The sequence below is a fragment of the Sciurus carolinensis genome, chromosome 5 (assembly GCF_902686445.1).
Source record: "Sciurus carolinensis chromosome 5, mSciCar1.2, whole genome shotgun sequence".
NCBI lineage: Eukaryota > Metazoa > Chordata > Mammalia > Rodentia > Sciuridae > Sciurus > Sciurus carolinensis.
Genome location: NC_062217.1, coordinates 137,214,111 through 137,234,365, shown reverse-complemented (window position 1 = coordinate 137,234,365; position 20,255 = coordinate 137,214,111). Strand labels below are relative to the sequence as shown.

Sequence of the window (20,255 nt, the reverse complement as noted above, 5' to 3'; positions counted from 1 at the left end):
AAGACTGAGGTTTGGAGCACAGGGCTAAGGCAAGGCAGGCCTTTGTCATAAAGGGAAAGGAGGCAGGAGCAAGGACAATGGAATCCATACTGAGAAAGAGGAGGACAAAAGGACATGAGACAAAAGGAGATGCAACTATAGGAGAGTGGGAACTGGAAGGAGAAAGAACACCTAGGGGAGCAGTGCAGGGCCTGCAGAGTCTCCCTTCTTGTCCCTGGCTGCACACACAGAGACACAGAATCACAGGGTCCCTGTTGATGGGATGCAGAGAAAACACCCTATGTCTTTTTCTGATAATATTCTGAGAAATGAAAAGCCTCAGGCCAGAACAGACTGGACAGGAGTTCAAAGGCACCCTAAAATTGAACATTCTTTCCTGACCCACACCGCGGGTCTTAACTACAGTGTTCCCCAATTTTCACATTCCCTCCTGATGAAACAGGGCTGTGAAAAATGAATTTTAGAATAACCATTTGTAGAGTTCATGTTTAGAGGCCCAGATTTGCCTCTTTGTTAAGCTGTCACATGTCACAGGAGTAGAGAGGGCGAATTTGGCATGAGTCCTGCAGAGTCACTACTCAAATTAACAAAGGCAGCATGTAGACAACTCTGGGGGCAAGAAAGTCAGACCCTACCTGTTCACCCGCAGTCCCATTAGCTCATGCCACTTTGGTTTGGCTTTTTAAAAAATATTTCTTTTAGTTGTAGATGAACACAATACCTTTATTTTATTTATTTGTTTTTATGTGGTGCTGAGGCATGTGCCTCACACATGCTAGGCAAGCGCTCTACCACTGAGCTACAACCCCAGCCCCTTGGCTTGGCTTTTTAACAGGCATCAACTTTCTCCAGCTGCTTTTTCTGGTTTATTATTTCTCTGTAACCACAGCAAAAGAACTATCCTCATGTTCTCCCAATCTGTAGGGAGACCCCCTCCCCGACTCAGTTTTGGAAAGACCCCAACAAAAAGAGTGAAAAAAAATGAAGGTTGCTAAAGAATTACTGCAAGGAGCCTAAATCTCCTGACCCTAAAGGTCACCTCCCTGGAAGCTGGCAGGTGAACCACCATGTGCCAGAAACAGTCTTTGAGGAGGCTTTGAGGGACACTAAGAATGAGGGTGGGGCCACTCTCAACCCCTAAAAGGACAAGTAGGTAGAGTCTGCAAATCTTAGCTTGCTGTTGATCTCAAACTTCTAGAACAGCTAGTTAAGCAGGAGTTCAGAGCAGGGGGAGAGAAGCAGTATCACCAACCAGTGTGGCTGAGAATGAGGACTCCAGTCAGGCCACACCCTCCTCCTTCCTTGTTTGAGGGCAAGGGTCCCTGGCTTGTGCTTTGGGTGAGAAGGCCTACTGATGTTGCAGATCTGAATTTTAACATATTTGCCCACAATGACCTTATGGGTTTGGAGGGCCCAGGAGACCTACAGGATAACCCAGTGACGTATTCCAGGCTCATACTGGCCTTTCCCTGCCTGACAAGTTGGATGAAAACTGGTATAAGACTAGTCATAGCTTCAGATGACAAATCTGGGTCAGGCCAAAATGACAAATGAGAAGGAACTGAATATTGGCAAATGCCAAAATCTGCATTGAACTAACCAAAGTCACTTGGCACAAACACAAATAAGAAAGAATTGTCTCTGAGCAGTGCACAAAGGGAAGGTTTGGGCATTTTGTGGGTCACAAGCTTCATATATGTGTTGGGTGATAGGCTGCTTGAAATATGAATGTACCTGTCAGTGGGTGCACCCCCACATACCTGTGACTCCCTTTGACAGTTTCTATATACACTTCCTCTGGATAGGACCCACAGCTCCACCCAGAGACTTACCCTGGGGTTCCTGGAGCCTGCTATATCCTGCATGCCAAAGAGCCAGAAATGCCTAGAGGTTTCCCTCTACCCCTGAGTGGCCCTTACACAGAGTTTGCACCCCATGATTCCCCTGTGGGATCTGGCTTGGCCTGAAGTCACATCCTTGCCTGACTTCTCTTCTTCCCTATCACTCTCTCCCCACTCCTCATAATCCTCATCTTGGCATGAGCTTCTGGGATCTCATCCCCAGACTGGTAGTTAGGGAGAGAATGGTCCTCCTTGATACAACTCTGAGTACCACAATTTCAGAGACCTCCAGCCAGAAGGCATGTTTCCCAAGCAGGGTGCAAAGCTGAAGGTGAAGAGCCTTATTCAGAAGTACCTTTGAACAAGGAGGTGTTAAAGAAATGGAATGTAGACTGTGATCAGAACCAAGCTGGCAGGGGAAGAGCTGGCCCTTCCCAGGGTCATGACATACCATGCAACACCATCAGAACACATGCCGAGTGCTCAGAGTCAGGTGTTTTCATGGGTTACCCCATTTAATCCTCACGAGCCTATGAAGGAGGCACGGTTATCATCCCAGTTTTACAGCTGAGGAAGTTTAGGTACCTCCAGGTTAGTTACTTGCCCAAGAACTGATGGCTATCAGTGTGGATCCAGGGCTCAAACTCCAGCTTTAGATCACTAAGCTATGGTGGCCTGCCCCAAGCCTAAGATGTAGGATCTTCATGGGAAAAGCCTCCTTCAAACCCTGTCAAATAATAATCTAGTATGTCCAGGGGTCAGGAACCTAAACCAGCTGACACAGAGGTAACATCACAGTGGAAGAGGATCATTTGCTTTTCCATATCCCTTGCACTGTGACCCTCTGCTAGTAGGAGCCTATATTCCAACAGGCACAGCTTCCCCCGCCCCCACAATTGGGTCAGTTCCTTGTGGGACAATTGCAGCCTAGGGTCAGAGGAGAGATGCATCTCTTGCACATTTAGTGGTTAGGGAGAGAATGGTCCTCTCCCTGGCAGACCCAGAGGTGACAAGCCCAAGGAGGCCAGGTTTCAGCATCAGAGGCCTAGGTTGCCATAGAAGGAAAACCAATGGGCAGAAGGGAGACACCCCTGGAGAAGACAAAGGGTAGATTCCTGCCAGGGCAGGAAGCTCTAGAACTCTGGGGTTTGCTTCAAAGGATAAAATTTGCCAGAACAAAGTAAAACCAGCCAAGACCAAGTCCCCTATCCTGCCAGGTTTAGAAAAATCTCTCTCCTTCCAACTTATATTTATTTAGAATTTAAAACGAAACAAACACATGGACAATGAAATCCAACACCTCCCAGAGCCAGGCCTGACAGGGACCCAGAGTCTAGCTAGAAACCTGGAGGTGGAGATCCGTAAATGAAATCAGTGGTCAGTCTCTGAAGCCCTGAACCAATGTAGACATCAGGCCTGGCCAGGAAGAAGCTAAACTAGGGACTGGGTTAGGCCTCCAGGTTCGACTCAGAAATTAAGCTGCAGTTGCTCCAGGTAGACCTAATAGCAGAGGCCATGCAGCTCAGCTGGTGAGACCAAGGATGTGGCTTAACCAGGAGGGTGTTCTGGGGGGCCCCATCCAGGACACAGGTGGGGCTGGATTCCAACACCTCCCTGCAAATGTTTATCTCAGTCTTGATGAGGTGAGTGGGTGTCTTGTCCAGCCTGTCCTGTGCAAGGCCCAGCCTGGCCTGCCATCCTGTAGTGTGGAGGTGCTATATATTGGCACCCCTCTGCTCAATGGTGAACTCATGTGACTTGCACATTATGGAAGTGAAAGGCTTTTCATGAAGTGGGTTTCACTGCTCTCAGCAAAACTCTATAGTATATGGCCCTTCTCCTGCCCCACCTGGGTCTGTCCTTGCCCCAGAGAGCAGCCTCACCCTTCTCTTGCCCAATCTGGAAGAAACTCAGCCTTCCAGAACTAGTCCTCCTCCCCAGATCAACTGCACATGTGTGTGAATACAGTCCCCAGCTGCCCAATTCCTCCCCCTTAAAAGGCCCCTCCTAGGTGTCCCCACCCTCTGGGCTCATACGTTCTGCCACTTTGATGCCAATCTCTCCTCCACTAGGTAGCCAAAGGGATATTTCTAAATTGAAATCCAGTCTCCCCACCCACCCACCCCTTCCACTCATTGCTTAAACCAAAGGAATGAGATGATAATGGTACAATTTCAGGTACTGTAACACATCAGGGGGCGGGTAGCCACCTGTTCTTCATTGCCGTGAAGTCCCTTTCCTCAGTCATACCAAGATCTTCACAATGGAGACCCCCTAGCCAGCCTCCCAACCCAATGAACACCCCAGTTAAGCCTCTATAAGGGTAATTCACCAAGGACAGGCAAGACAGTTACTTCCAAGCCTCTAGCTGTCCCTACTCCATCCACCTTCCCAGCCCCTTTGTGTCAAAAGACCATGTGACTCAGCTGTGGCCCTGTGCTGCTCCTTCGAGTCCTTACAGCCAGTTCCCCTCTCCCCTGAGCTGGGGGTACTAGAACCCGCTGTGCAGGGCCAGGAACAAAGGAGGCATGGTACCCATAAGCCACACCTCAGAACGTGAGGTACCTGCCCTGCACCATAGACAGAGGACACACAAGCCCAGGACCCTGAGAAGGTACATGCTGGTATGGGAAAGGCACGTTTCCAGTTATGAATGCCCCTTTCTGAGGCTTCAGAAGGCATTCCTACCTAACACATACCTTCCTCACCTGTTCCTGTGGCCTGTTAAACTGTCTCCCCTGCTTAAAACCTTGAGCCACCACTGCAGGAGTTATTCCCACCGCAGTGAGTACTGGGTCCTTAAGGAGGGGAAAGGTAAACCGGCTTCTGAGTCCTGTGTTCCTAAGTACATAAGAAGCTCAGGAACAGGACCAGGTCAGGGACCCTGACACCACCCTAACCTTTTGGTTCCCACATAAGGGAGGCCTCATAGTTCTATTCTAGGAGCTTGGGATCTTATACACCAAGCGCCAGGACAGACACAAACCCATTCCATTCTCCACAGGTCTTGAGAAGTCCTTGGGTTAATGAAGACAGCAGTGTAAGACCCTAGTGTTCCCTCCTCAGACCCAATCTCCTGGCCCAAGTCAGGTCACATGGGCAAGACTAGACGAATTGGCTGACAGGTGTCCCAAAGCCCCACCACCTCATAGCTCTAGTCTTTTCTTACCAGGTGGGAGTCCTCAGCCCAGAGTCCACAGCCAGGCTCCCTCCCTTCCCCCATCCATTCCTGCCCTCCATCCTTGAAGAACTGCACCAACTGGGAATAAATCTAAGCCAAAGGAATGAGATAATAATAGTGCAATTTCAGGCTCTACAACATATTAAAGGGCAAGTGGCCACCTCTTCTTCTGCATATCGTGAGGCCAGCCCCTGACATAATGACCTGCAAGGGGGCCAGCTCTTGAAAGCCCCATCAAAGCCTGGTAACCCTTCTGTAATGCTCAGAGCACCCACACATCATGAGTTCAGCTATGGCAAGGGAAGCCTCTCATTCCTCACAAAAATCCACAGAACTGACACAGAATGTGGGCTCAATAAATTCTTCCTGTATCCAATTGCACTGAACTGGACCAGGCTGTAGGGAAACACCCAGGCTCAGTCAGTCCTAGCTTTGAATCCTAGCCCACCACTTCAAGCTGTCCAACATGGGGCACATCAACCAGAGCCTTGCCAAACATCTTGTTTCCTCTGTAGAATGGGGTAAAGAGGTGAAGACTCAACAAGGTAAAATGTCAAGTACAGTAAATGGCACACAGGAGGCCTTTGCTTCCCCTCCCTAACGTTCCCCTTTCTAGAGACCCAGGCAGTCCCTGTCACTTGGTACAACCCCCATGCCCAACAATTAATGTAAGAAATCATTATTTCTCAGCAATGCTTTAAAATAAAGCAACAGTTCTTTTTTTTTTTTTTTTTTTTTTTTTTTTTTTTTGCGGTGCTGGGGATTGAACCCAGGGCCTTGTACTTGTAAAAAATAAAGCAACAGTTCTAAGGGAAACATGGCAGAAGTTCTGAGGGCAGACTGAACAGAGGTTGAATATTTTTACACAAAAATCAGGAGCTAGTTTATACACAGTGCAGAAACTCTGCCCCAAAATTCAAAGCCTGGAATGTGCAGACTTGTGGCTTTTGGGGCTCAAGCCCTTAAAAAAGAGCTCAGCTACACGGAACTAGAAGCCCCGGGCTGTGTCCTGTGATCTGTAGGTAGTCAATTTTTATCAGATGAAAGATGTGCCCACCTTCAGTGGGTTCAGGGGACACAGGGCCCACAATATCCCTGGCCCTGGCTTAGGGCTGAGTCCTCGAGCCAGGCCAGCCTGAGAGATGCAGTTCCTCACTCAGGGGCTGCACCAGAGCAGCCACAGCAGCTGGGGCGCCGTAGGGACTGCATGACAGCCCTCAGCGGGCCCCTCCGACCCTCGATGGACAAGCTGTCATCACTGGCTGGTGCTGGGTGCAGCTGTTCAAACTGCATCTCCAAGTGCTTCTGGATGGCCACACCAAGCACCTCAGGGTCCAATGAGGCTCCGTACACCTCCCACGTCATACCTTCAGCATCCCACCGCACATCCCGCACAGGGGACACCGTCTCTTCCAGGCTGGCCCCCAGAGCTACCTCTGGGAACATGTGCAGAGCCACAGGGGCTTCCAGTGATGGGCTGGTAGCGACAGCCTTGCAGGCTGCCACTGGGGCTGCCTGCACACCAGCATCCTGGGCTGCCACCAACACGGGGGCCAAGTCACTGGCTGAGGTCATTGTGCATACATCTTTGGTCCTAGAGCCAGGCTCCGTGGGTAATCCTGTGGGACCCCAAAGGTGGGCACAGCAGTGGGAGTGCCTGTGAATCCCCCCAGGCAACTTACAGTGGAACTTCAGGCCATGCTGAGTCTGCAGCCCAGACTCACTCACTGATGCCACAAGTTTGGGAAAGGCCAGGATACCTGTGGCAGGCAGGGCATGGCAGCAGTCACTGGCCACTGCCTCCCTCATGCTGCAGAGTAGAGCTGTCGGGGGCAGAGCATGGCAGGAGGTGGTGGTTGGCTGCCCTGTGGCTTTGGGCCCAGCCTGGGGACCACTGCTGTGGGTAGTTGTGTCCCCCAAGGCTGGCGGTGGTACCCACACCTGATTCTCCTCCAGCATACAGGCTGAGTTGGAAGTTCCATCCTCTGGAGTCAGTTCTCTTTCCAGGCCTGTAGGTGGCTGGCCAACCTGACCAGAAATACTGCCAGGCTGCAGCTGAGCCCTGTGGACAGGTGAGCCACCGAGGGCTGAGCAGCTGAGACTGGCCTTCCGAGCACTGCTGTGACCCCGAGTCTGGGTGCTACGGACCAGATCAGAATGGCTCCTCTGTACAGCAGCCATGCTGGGGGTGCGCAGGCGACACAGGTCACCACTGTCCATTGTGGACACATTACCCACAGTGCTGCTCCTCCAGTGCCCCACAGCACCAGACTGGAGATGGGGGCTTGAGGTCTGTGCCTGCTCTGTGCTCTCAGTCTGGCACCTCTGTTCCTCCAGGGTCTTGGGACTAGTGCTTGCCTTGCCAGGCTGGGCCCGCCACACAGTACTGCTAGCACTCTTGCGGAGCTCTGGTCTCTTACCCCGGCCTTCACTTAGCAGGCTGGAAGAGCTCTGGGACAGTGACTGTATGCGGGGACTCCGGGGTGCCTGGGATCCAGGCTCAGGGTGGTCGGAGCTCATGGCTACCTGCAAGAGACAAAAGGGGAGGGAATGGAGTTGAGCTAGATGTTGGCACCTTAGCTAGACTGCTCTGAGCTCACACAAAGGGACACAGCTTTAGTCCCAGCCTGAATAAATGGTCAGAATCATAAGCAACTCAGTGACAACACACCAGACATGTCAAATCAAGTTCTTCGACATTATACACAGGAATGACACTACAACTATCTAACAATCTGTATTCCTGAAGAAGGGTTCAGGAGACCACCCATCTATTGTGCCATCTGGTGACTTTTCACTGGATAGATTATGGAAGAAAGGGAAATGGAGAGAATCCAGGGAAGAGGCCAAGTCTGTGGGGACCCTGGGATGGAACTACAGCATTAGGAGCAGGGACTTTGGAACAACAGCTCTTAGTAAATCAGCACAGAATTATTGCTGAATTTTAGCAGCCAAGAGAGCTGGACTGAAATACTAGTCTGCTTCTGCTGGAACTGACAGAATCCATCTCACTGTGGATTGGGGCCTCGTTGGTAGAGTAGGGCTCAGAGAAGGTTGTGGGATAAGGAAGCAATGAAGAAAGCACAAACTGAGAATTACCCTGGATTCTCCCTGCACCCCCATCCCCATCCTCTCTGTCCTGGCTGAGCTACCATGTCTCTGAGACTCAGTCATGGCAGTGGTAAATGGGATGTGATACCCTGTCTCCCACCTCTAGCTCTAGGGGTAAGGAGAAGCCCTGCCTAACAACCCTGTACACATAGGACTCACTTGGTATTTGCTCACTCATTTCAAAGCCATTTCCTGAGCCCCTGCTGCATGCAGGGCAGGATCTGCACTGGGGAACACAGAATTCAGTTCTGGCTACACCCTGGGGAACTTGGTCCAGCAGTGAGATAACCTGTATATCCAATATCAAAAATCAGACATGTCTTTCATAAAATTTCAACTCCCTCTTTCCCAGTGTGTCTCTATCCTCCTTGTCCTCCTCCCTTCCTACTACTGCCATCCCTTTCTCCAGCCATACAGACCCCTATAGAACTGCCCACTGACCCAGCTGCAGTCTAGAGTGAGCACTAGTCCCCTTCTACCTCAGTGACTCCTTTTCTGAACCTTTCCTGACACTCCCAGCTAGGCTGCCTCCACTCCTGGATAAGCATCATCAGGTCTAGATGGAATAATCTGGCAGACTGTCAGCCTCCTCACCAGTTAGAACTTGGCAAAGCCGGCCTGTAGCCTGTTCCTTGCCATCTGACCATCCTGCACTGACCTGACATGTAGTTGGCACTCAGAGGATGTTTGCTGCATGCTTGATCAAGAGAATAGGCAAATACAAGGCCATGCTGCAGAGGAGTACTCTTAGTGCTCCAATAGGGCCTGAGAGAGGACTATACCAAGACTGTGGGCTCGAGCTGGAGATGATCAGAAAGGGCTTTCTGGAGGACCTATTATGGAAGTCAGGGCCAGAAAGAGAAGAAGGTGCCTAGCTGAAAGGAACAGCAGAAGACGAGAGTATTCAGAGTTTATGAGGGAAGCAGTGGGCTCAGAGTTGGGCAGGGCCCAGGGTTTCAGGGTGTCTGAACCAGCCCAGCCCTGGCCAAAGCTGTGAATGAGGACAATCACTCCAGGACTCCCTACCAGGCAGGATGGGCTGGAGAAACAGGGAGGGTACAGAAGGCAACAGATGCAGTTTGGGCAATCCTGGCCCTACCCTCCCAACCCTGGGCTGATAAGGACTGCTAGGAAACCAGCCACCCTCACCTCCAGGGAGCAAGGCCACCTGAAAGGGAATGCAGGAAGGGCTCCTGAACTTAGTTTCTGTGTCAATGCAACCATTCTGCGGAACTATGCTCAGGAGATGTGGCAGCTATTGAAACCAACAGCAAGGATGGTTCTGAAGCCACAGTGCTTAGAGTCCAGTTCCATGCAACTTCTTCATGCTGTCCAGTGGGATAGGTGCTAGATGCATGTAGCCCCTAAGCACCTAACAGACAGCTTCTATGACCAAAAAACTAAAGTTCTGATTTTATTGAAACTTAAGTAATTTAAATTTAACTGGCCACATGTGGCTAATGGCAACTATACTGAACCACACAGCTCTGAACACAGCCTACCCTGGTGAGGAGTGTCCTATCCCAGCCAGACTGGGAGGGTCAGGAAAAGGATGAATAGTCAAGAAAGGAGTCTGCCTCAGGTGCTGCTCTGAAGGAGCTCCCAAATGGACAGGTGCAAGAGCAAATAAAGCCAACAACAAATAAGTAATAACAGTTCCCAGTACCCAAACACCCATCATGTATCAGACATGTGCCACTTCCTTTATAAATACTGTCTTGTTTGTCAGAGCAACCTTAGGAGGTAAGTCATCTTCCCCATTCAACAAAGGAGGTCAAAGCTCAGAGGTTTAGCGACTTACCCAAGGGCACACGGCCGGAAAGTGGTTGAGCCCGACTTAAGTTCATGAGTGTGTGAGGTCCTCTGCCCCTCTGAGCACTGCACAGACCTCTGTCCTGCCCACAATCACCTTCCACTGTCATCATCTGAGCCTCAGCACCCAGTCTAGCAACTGACACTCATAGTGGTGTTTGTGACGTTCCAGTGGGAAATGTTAATAAGTGGAAGCAAAGCCTGGTTCCCCACCTACCCCATCACTTCTTAGCATCTTCTTAGGCTGCCCAGGGTGAGGAGGCCAGGGGGTGTACCTGCTATCTGGGAAGCCTGTGGTCACCAAAAGCCCTGGCAGGGAGATAACACCCAGTAACACATTTAAGAACCCCACAGAGGCCCTATCAGGACAGTCTTCACAGCCTCAGTTGAGCCCCATCACTTTGGACTTTCCTAAGGAGTAGTTCTTATCCCACCTGTTTCCTCAGCCAGGCACCATGAGGAAACAGGTGGGACAAGATTGGGGGCACCCTCAGGCCTCCAAGACCAAGTGAGAAGCCATCAGGGATGAGTCTTGCTGCGCCTGCCTTACCAGACAGCTTGGTTACCAGATGGCTAGTACCAGGCTAGCCATCTCATAGAGAGCTCAATGTGTGTCGGTGGGTATAAATCTATTGGTACCCTTCCCGATCCCACCACCCTACAAGTAGCAGGTAACAAAACTGAGCCCTGGAGCAGTTCAAAAATGTCAAATAATCTACAATTGAAAATGGCAAAGTCAGAACTCTGACAGCATATCCTCCTACAACCTGGCCTTCCCAGCCTTACAGGAGGGAGGGCTTTAAGGAAGTTATTCCAGGTTGCCCCCAGGGAGAGTTCCCATGCTCCCTGATGCTGGCACTTTGGGCTGGACCAAAGGATCAGGGTGCCAGGGGTACAAAAGTAGTAGCAGGGCTCCGTCACCAGCACTGTCTCTTTCCCCTCCTGCATATGTGCCCTCAAGTGGACACCTAACCTCAAGCCTCAGTTTCCCAAATTTACAAAATGGAAGTAAACTCCTATTCTGTGTGATTGTTGTGATGACTAAATGTGATAGCACATGGACTAGAATAATAATCTTCTTTCTGTTCCATCGTAAGCAGCTTGAGCACAAGGTATTGCTGGGACTAGTACTGAGAGGCAGAGGGGAAGCCACCAAGACACTCCATAGGTCAGCCTGGGCTTGCTTCATCCTTGCTACCTTCATCCTGTCCTAAAATCTGACCATCACCAGTGTTCCTACCACTACATTAAGTTTCCCAGGGTTGTTTTAAATCTTAACTGGAGAGGACACACACACACACACACACACACACACACGCATGCACATATATACAAGTCTGGTGTCTGCATGCCACATGACCTAAATAGCATGCCTATCCTGCCTTTAAAACTATGGAAATGGTTCTAGTTTCACCCAAGAGATCACCTAGGAAGACGTTTTAGCACAAGATAAAGGACAGGCACATAAAGGTGTTCAAGAACATTAGTGTTCTTTGAATGATACCTTAATATTCTCCCTCCTGTTCCATTTGATGTCAAAGTTATGATAGCAGTTGCCAATGTCCTATGGCAAATGATGGACTGTCCTGCTGCCTCAGGTTCTGCTTGTCAGCAACTAGAGGATCAACCAGTCTCACATGCAGCCAGCAGTCAATATCATTTAGAGCAAATGCCCCCAGTTCTGCAGAAACTTCCAGACTAGCCCCACCAAAAAGACTATTGGGTCAATTCAGCCAAAGGTTTCAATTCTCATCCCAGCATAAGAGTTCAAGCCTTTGGGGTTTGCCCAGGCCATATTGTAATATACTTGTAAAGTCCCCTCTTGTTAAGCAGTAAACATTTGGATGATGACATCTGTGTCCAGCAAGACCACAATGGGAAAAGCAATCCCAGAAGGTCTGTAAGAAAAACTGGTAACATGTAAAAATATTGAACTTACTCTCAGACACCAGGTAAGTACATCCACTCCACAAATCCCTCATTGCCTAGTGGGGGTGTGGCAACCTCTTGCAGGTGGTTTAACACCTCCCAGAGGGAAAAAAGAGTCTGACAGGAACACAGTGGGCCCAAACTGGGCAATGCAGCAGGGAGCATTCCAAAAAAGGAGTGTTTGAGGAGACAAAACCTGCCCATCACAGAGGATGAAGATGCCTTAAAGACAATATATCCCAGGTGACAAGTAGTGCCAGGAAAGGATTCTAGTTTAACTGTGGGGCCACCCTGCTCACCAGAGAGATCCAGGCCCCAACAGTCCCAGGGCTTCCTCCCCTGGGGGGGATTTGTCCACCCTCGGGGAGGCACTGGGGTGGAGAGGATGAGACTCAGACCAGTCACGCCAGCCTAGAAGCAGCCATGTAGCCAGCATGTTCCAACTTGCACATTCAACCGCACTTGTGACCCAGCATAGGCACACGCCCCACCATTGACACACCAGAGGCCAAGGCCCGTTTGCAGTGCAAGCCTACAGGAAATAGCGTCCACACTGCTGCACGGACGCTGCTGCATTCTGCAAGCCAAGCCCAGGCTGCCCCTGCTGCGGGGCCAAAGGCCTCAACACACCACGCACGCAACCTCACCCAGCTCCCTTCCCCGACCCTCACGAGCAAAACCCACAGAGGTTCTTAAGGAAAAGGACCTCAACGCAGCCCGAAACTAGACTACATACCTTCTGAGAACAAAGGCTGAGACTGAAGGGAGATGGGCCGGTGGGCTAACGGGCAGGGATGCAAGGCAGAAGAAGAAAAGGGGCAAGAAAGGTGGGGGAACGGATGGTCGCAGTGGAGAAGGGCAGGGTGGGGGATGGGGATAAAAGAGAAAGGGAATGGATGAGGGAAGAAACCATAGGCGCCAGATCCTAAGCAGAGTAAGGAAAAATGGGAAGCTGGGCAGAGAAGACATCGAAGAAAAGGAAATGGGATGGCGCAAAGAGAAGCGAGATACCGGGAGGGATGCGGCTACAGGGGACGCTGAGCATTACGCGGGGGCCGGGATGCGAAGGGTCTGAGAGCACGCAGAGGTAAGGAGTGGGTTCTGGGGCCCAGGAAGTGAGAGGCGCCGCCTATCCGCGCCGCCTCCCCCACTAACCCCTATGGGCAATGAACCCACCTCTCACCCTCTCGCCCGCCCGGGGCCCCGCAGGCCGGCGGAAGCGCTGCTCCTGCGACCGCCACAGGTGCCCGGCGTAGCGGCGCAAGATGGAGCCGGGGCCAGACCCGGACTCTGCCTGGGCCCCAGACACCGTCGGCCTTGGTCCAGCGGGCAGCCGAGCCAGCGCTGGGAAGGGGCCCACCCAGGCGTCCCGCTCCGGGGGCCCGGGGGAGGGCGCAGGGGGCGGCGGCCCGGCTCACCTGGGCCCGCCCCCGCGCTCCGCCCCCGCGTCTGCGTCCCAGCCCCGCCCCCTCCTCGGCCCCGCCCCACTGCCCTGGCCCGGCCCCGGCGAGCCCGGGTCCTCCCTCCGAATTCCTGCTCTCCGCTGCGTCCCCACCTTGCGGTCTTTTCAGCTTCGCCCCCAAGACTAACCCCTGCGTTCCAGGCTTGCCCCACAAACCCGAAAGACAACCACCTTCCCGTCCCGACCCCACTGTCCCCCAGGCCTGTAAGGATTTAGGTCCCCGCAATCCTCCAGGCCCTCTCTCTGCAGGCTCAACTCTGGTTCCCTTTGCGTCTCTACGGGCACCCGAGGTCCACAGCCCGGGTGGTGACCCCCTTTCTCTAGGGTCTGCACCCACGGCCCCCATATCCGAACCTATCGCTACTATCTCCAGCTCTCCTGGTCCTGCATCCATTCGCCAATCCCTGGATCCCCCAGTCCCATCCTCTGATCTTTACCCTTGTGGGCCCCAAACCTGACCCCTGGTTCTTCGAGCTCTGTACACCCAGCCTACTACCCAGAGCCCCCCTGCCTGCCTCCCTCCCCCCCAGTTTCACAGACTCCCCAACTTTATAGACTCCTTCCTCAAGGCTGTGTCCTCAGCCACATCCCTCAAGACCAGTATTCTATCACCCTTTTCCATACCCACATCCCTATCCCCACCTTTGCCACTAGCCCAAGCCAATTTGAGGCCTTCAGTCTCTCAGCCTGCCTCACAGACCCCAACAATGACTGTGAAGAAAGAGCAGATCCCACCCAATTCCACATTCTTTCCCTACAACTCTTTGTTGCCCTCAACACCCTCCCTCACTCCCTCTGCATCCCACTTATCCAGTCCCTGAGATCCCCTGGGCCCCCTGGTGACCTGGGAGCTTCATTCCTTTCCCTAGATATTCCCCCAGGCAGAGCCACACAGTCTAGGTCTGCCACAGGCCTTTCCAACCTCAAGGAGTTCCTGCAGCCCAACCCCAGAGCCCCAGTTTCAGAGAACTGAGTCCCAGTATCATGTCTCCTTTGTTGACACCAACCCTGGCAACCCCGACTTGCTCGTCCAGCTCTTGTCTGAGGGGTCAGCACCCCATGTAGTTATGGAGATCTATATCCTCTCTGCTTTTGCCCCAGTTTGGGTAGAGTTCAAGTCTGTTCAGGGAGACTCAGACTGCCCTATTTAGCCCTTTCCAGTGGGGCCTCAGAGCACTTTCAGATTCTGGAAGACAGCTACTTTGGGGAATCTGAGCATATTGACCAACAGGTGTCCAAGTGGAGGACCCAGGCTGTCATGTCCCTACCCCACACAATTTGGCTGGGGGATCCTATCCAAGGGGGGCGATGGGGGATTTGTTTCTAGGATCACTATCTGCTTCTGCCCCTGCCCAGGAATAGGACCACTTTTTCCATATTTTGGGAAAATTACTCAGGAATGGTCATATTCCCTTTTTGGAGACCACTGAGCCCAAGAAGACATTAGGTATGTGTGACTACATTGAAAGTTGGTGCCAGACCCACATCTAAAACACGGGACTCACAGCTCCCAGGGCATCCTCAGAACCCTCCAAGAACTTCATTGCATATGCATCAAGGAAGCCTGGTTGGGGTTGGGGTTGGCAGATGTCTGCCAGAGTGAATAACCATAGACACAGTCTGGCTAAACTGTGCCACCAGGGACTCCAGGCGTCACCTTGGCCTTGAGCCCTTGGCCCACTGGTCCCCTTCTTACATTTGTGGCTTGGTAAAGAGGCTCCCCTGGCTGAGGCAGCTGCCCAGGGAGAGCTCAGGATGGAGACTGGAAGATGAATTTCAATGCCAACTCTTCCTTGTATTCATTGGCGCTGCTATCTCACACCCAAGCAAAATTGTTCATCTCTGTGGGCATCGGTTTCTTCATCTGTAGTAATTATACCTGCCTCCCTATCTCACAGAGGGAAGGAAGATGGTAGTTGTGAAAGTGTTCTGTGGAGTGTGCTCACTGCTATCAGACTTTTGATCAAATATTTACCAAACCCCTCCTTGTCAGGTTCTAAAGGTAAAGCTAAGACTGTGGAATGCGGGTGAGGGAGATGGGGCTTTGTAGATTCCTTTAGTAGAGAGAGGTGGTCCTGGCTTGAGGATCACACTGACCAAGGGCCATTTGCTGACCTTGACAGAACAGGAGCAAATATGGGATGCACTCAGAGCTCAGGAGCACAGTGGGGGGCACACGAGGATGTTGTAGACACCGTGGGAGAAGCAAGTTGTAGTCACAGGACTGGAGTTTCCCAGGAGGTCTGGGCAATATAGGCACATGGGCAGGCCCTAAAGTCCCAAGTGTGAATGAGATCTTCAGGAGAAGAATAGAGTGAGAGGAGGGCTTAGGACCCAGCTGTGAGAAACCAGGTGGCAAGGACTAAGAAGGAGCAGTGGGAAAGGGCAGAGGGAAATAGGGGCATTGTGGTGACCCAGGATACCCAGAACATGCAGCTTCAGTAAGGTGAGGGAGGCAGAAGCCCCTGGAGTGTGTCGATGGATGAATTGGAAGAGAGACTCAGAGATGGTGCAAGCCTAGACAACTCTTAAGTATAGCCATAAAGGAAAGAAGAAAAAAAGGTGTCATTTGGGAAGAGGTCTGGGATCAAGAGAGGTATTTTGTTTTTAGTTGGTTTTGTTGTTGTTGTTGTCTCTTTGTTTGCTTTTTAAGAAGCTGAGTATTGCTTTGCCTTCAGCAACAGAAAATAACTGAATAAGTTAAGCAAAAGAGAGTGTATTGGAAGACTGAAGAGAACTCAGAATGGAAGCTGATGCTGGAGAGCCAGTCTCAATTCTGCAAGAGAGGAACCAAGTGACTCCACAGTCTCATTCCATCACCACCACAGAACTATGGATTCCAGTTCTTTGCCCAAATGCCTCTCTAGAAGCACCCACTGACCCACCAAGACCGTACTCAGTGGTTCCTGCTTTCCAAGAAGTAAGAATGGAGATTGGGTGACCAGAAACAGACAGATACCCACTGTGCATTGTGCCAAATTGAGTATATTTGACAGCTGAGGAGACAGGTCCATGGAGAGAAGTGGATGGAAATAGAGGAATGGAATCACAGCTGGCATTAAGGTCCTCAGTGGGCTGAGATTCAGAACTAGTTACATAGCAGGACAGGCAGGTGGCTTCTTTCTCTAATAGGGGACAAGAAGATATGATGGGGATAGTACCAAGGGAATATAGTCTTTCCTTTCTTGGTAAAGAAAGTTGCTGTCAGCTCTAATCTAAATCTGCATCTTTACCTCTTGGGATCTAAAATTCCACAAATTAAATCTTGAAAATTCTAGTCCGGAGGGAGAAAGCTCTTCAAATGACTAGTCTGTCACATCCTCTCTTCTCAGGAGGGTGGAGGCACTGCGTTTTTACTAACAGCCCCAACAGGGTCACAGAGAGTGGGGAACAGTTGTTCCTCAAATGAAGGGCAACGTGATGTTGCCAGACTAAGGGAAAGGGACACTGAGCTGGCCCAAAGCACAGATGGCCACTGGGGACCGCATCTCTGGTAGTCTTAGAAGAGACACGAAGAGCTAGATTGTGTCAGTATGTTGTCAATGGCCAAGGAAGAGAGCTTTGACTGAGTTGAACAGTACTGACTTTTCAGACAAAAAAATCCCTGGAGCATAGGAGATCCCTCTAGTTATGCACTCCATGAATGAAAAGCCTTTGCCTTTTTATCTGATGAAAAGACACCAACTCCTCAGGCCCTGGCATATAATAGATGCTGGATGGATGACCTGATCATGAGTTAATGGCAGGTTATCAAGGAATACCTATTACCACCTCAGTTCAATTCCACAAACATCTTCCTGAGTCCCTGTGAGAGCCAGTTCTAGATATGAGCTGAAAACAGACTGAATCAGAGGTGCCTTGACTCCAGCATGATGGGGGTTCAGGAAGGATGATGACAGACACATAAATGGACAATTAGGTCACAGCAAGGAAAGGAAACAGAAAGGACTGGGCACACAAAGGACAGGCCTTACAGTAGACATCTATTGCTTTAGCTCCCTACAATCCAGCCCCCCATTTCATTTAGAGATCACCCCAAAACTGAGACTGCTAGTTGTCCCCCAATGTATACCTTCCCCATCTGTAGTATTAGAACTTCTCTAGCTAAGAACATGACTGTCCAGAATATTGACCACACTTCTCAGGCATAGTTCCATAGGGCTAGGTTCTGACCAGGGAGTGGTTAGCAAGAGTGATGTATGCAGTTTCTTGGTTGTGCCTTCAAAAGGAATGTGACTTGCTCCTATTCCTCTCCCCTGGTTGGAATGAAGTCATGATGTTAAATCAGTTTGTACCATTCATCCAAGGGCAGAACCCTAGAGCTATCAGAGCACGAGATAGAAGGAGCCTGTGTCCCAACACAGTGCGGTAGTCTGTCAGTCCTGGACTATTTACAATCACATTTTACACAAAAGAGAAATTAACTTCTACCCTATTTATGACAGGGGTCTCTCACAGAAGGAAAGTCTAACCTAATTAATAGAGAATTATATACCTGGAAGTTGTATAAAAATTGCCATAGGTAATGATACTAAAAATATATTTTATTATATACATATGGCAGGCTGGAAATTTGGAGACCCCTGTTATGCCTTATTACCGTAGATGATAAACCAATTCCTGCAACACACTGGAAAGTCAGCTTTAGCTATGAGAGAAATGGGTGGAAATTTCAAAATGTGGTGTTTGCTGGATGCTTCTTGCCACTCTTTACAAAGTTCTGCACAAGCCAGAAGAATGTAGACAAAGCCCACCAATAGGCAGGCAGGATGGGAGAGAATACAACGGTACTTAGAGAAACTGTCCATCCATGGGCTACACCTAAGTTGAAAAGGTTTTTAGGATAGGAAAAAAGTCTACCTCTTATGAACAATAAACTGAGGCAGATACGCAGAAGTTTCTAGAGAAGTCATATTAGCAGGAGACAAGGCTGTGGACCCCGGCCTTTCTCAAGCCCTTTTGACTAAAGATTCTAGTCTACCATGACTGCCAGTTCAGTGGCAAAGACCAGATTAAGGATGTTACCTTCCAATCCAAGGTGAGTATTTCGGTTGATCTCAAGTTGAGAGAGAGGTGAATACACAGAACATACAGGCTGATAAATAAATAGCTGCCATTTTTAGGCTTAAATACTGCTACTTGCCCATAGTAATGACTAGAACAAATGTCAGAAAGTCAACTGAGATTTTGAGGGACATGTGTTAGCAAAGTCAATATGAGTTTGTCCAGTATGAGCAAAAACTGTGCGGCCCTAAGGAAGGTACCCACTTTTATGTCCACTTCAGATGTGGCTATGGGAGACAGAACAAAAAGGGGACCCCAGGCACAAGGAAGTCTACTCCCAAGGGAAAGTTCTGGAGAGAAGAGCTGTCATCCAAGGAGTTTCCTCCATCCCCTTGGAACCTACAGTTTACTGCCCACCAGGATCTGACAACTCTCGATTTTCCAGCCAGGTGGGGGTTCCCAATGTGGTTATCCTAGTCTTCCTTACAATTTTATATGGGTATTATGGGTCACATAACCTGTGTGCAACTTTAAGGGTGCTCACCAAGAAGAACCACATGCAGACCTGATGGGACAGGCTGTCACTACCCAGATCCCAGGTGTGGAGCAGGATGCAAGCCCTGGATTGAACTTTGGGGTTGTCTCCCCCAAGAAGAAGACACTGTGTGCATCAGAAAAGATGCAAACATTTGGCCCAAAGGACAGACTGGGACTGAGATTGCTAATTGTCCCTGAATGGCCTTCACTGCCTGTGTTTAGAGATCCCTCTTTTTCATCTTGGGATGTGGAAATCAAAACAAAATCAAAAACAAACTGTATTTTCCTATCTCTCAGAAGTTACATTTGGCCAAGTCGAAAACCAACAGGGCTGAGGCAAGGAAAGCTGATGCCTTTAACCAGAAGCAGTGAGCCTCTCTCTTTGCCCTTTTCCATTCCCACTGGTTGGGCAGTGGAGACACTGGTGAAACATCTTACACCACACGGATAAACAATACCTAGGGATTGCAGCAAAACAGGAAAAAACCTGGGCTCCCAGGCTGCTTACCTGAAGACAGATGAGAGAGAAAGAAACTTCTATCTTGCTTAAGTAAATTGCATGTGATGTCTCTCTCTTCCAGCAGGTCAATTTATATTCTAAAGATTACTCATCCTCCTCTCTCTCCACCCATGTGCTTTGGGTGGGTCTCAGCATAGGGATGTGTGACTAGACCTGAGCCAGTCACTGCCTCACATTGCCCGTGGAGATTTATCTGAATTCGTATGTGTCCCACTTAGAACCAATAAATAATCCACAACAAAGACCTGCTCTGGGGGTTCTGAGAAAGAAATTCACCCTTTCCCCCAAGTGGACATGGGAGCTGAAGCTGCTGCCACCATCTTACACAAAGCTCAATCCTGGAACAGGCCCAGAGAATGACAAAAAAAATGTTCTGAGTCCATCACTGGAGTCTTGAATTCAGTAAAGCCTACAGCCAGTCTTGTCCCTTATTTCAATTGAGAAAACTGATAAATTTCATTTCCTTTTGGTTCAAACTAGTTTGGGTTGATTTCTGACCTTTACCATCAAAACTGGCCTCAGTAACAGTTATCAGAAGACCCTGAGAGGATTGCAGAAGCACGGTGGAAGGGGGATGCCAGAGTTGTCTCAAAAGGTATATCAGAGACCACCGATGTTTGTTTTGTTTCGTTTCGTTTTTGTTTTTGTTTTGTTGTAAGGATGGGTGAGGATAGAACAGCTCCAGAAATAATCCATGGCTCCAGGGAAACTTCCTGGACAGTTTCCCTCCTGTCTTTGCTCTGCCCTGCCCTTTCAACCCACTAGTGCCCTCTATTGACACAGAATTACTGTTGCTTTGAAACCTGGAATTGCCACCAGCCCAGCTCCCTCTCCTGTAAAGGTTAATTGGGGTCCAGC

The 20,255-nt window shown here is 50.1% G+C and overlaps 1 protein-coding gene across 3 annotated transcripts; it reads right to left on the bottom strand.

Moving 5' to 3' along the window:
• Nucleotides 1-3,999: 3,999 nt before the first annotated feature.
• On the bottom strand, nucleotides 4,000-19,426 carry Gprin2 (G protein regulated inducer of neurite outgrowth 2). Of its 3 annotated transcripts, none has more exons than XM_047553363.1 (2): nucleotides 19,386-19,426; nucleotides 4,000-7,548 (listed from the first exon to the last, which is right to left on the bottom strand). In XM_047553363.1, the coding sequence occupies exon 2, from the start codon at nucleotides 7,540-7,542 to the stop codon at nucleotides 6,175-6,177; it is 1,368 nt and encodes a 455-aa protein (XP_047409319.1). In that variant the 5' UTR covers nucleotides 7,543-7,548; nucleotides 19,386-19,426; the 3' UTR covers nucleotides 4,000-6,174. The 3 variants fall into 3 exon arrangements, with proteins under 3 accessions (XP_047409319.1, XP_047409317.1, XP_047409318.1); XM_047553361.1 differs by lacking the exon at nucleotides 19,386-19,426 and adding an exon at nucleotides 13,051-13,305; XM_047553362.1 differs by lacking the exon at nucleotides 19,386-19,426 and adding an exon at nucleotides 13,058-13,305.
• Between the last annotated feature and the right edge of the window lie 829 nt (nucleotides 19,427-20,255).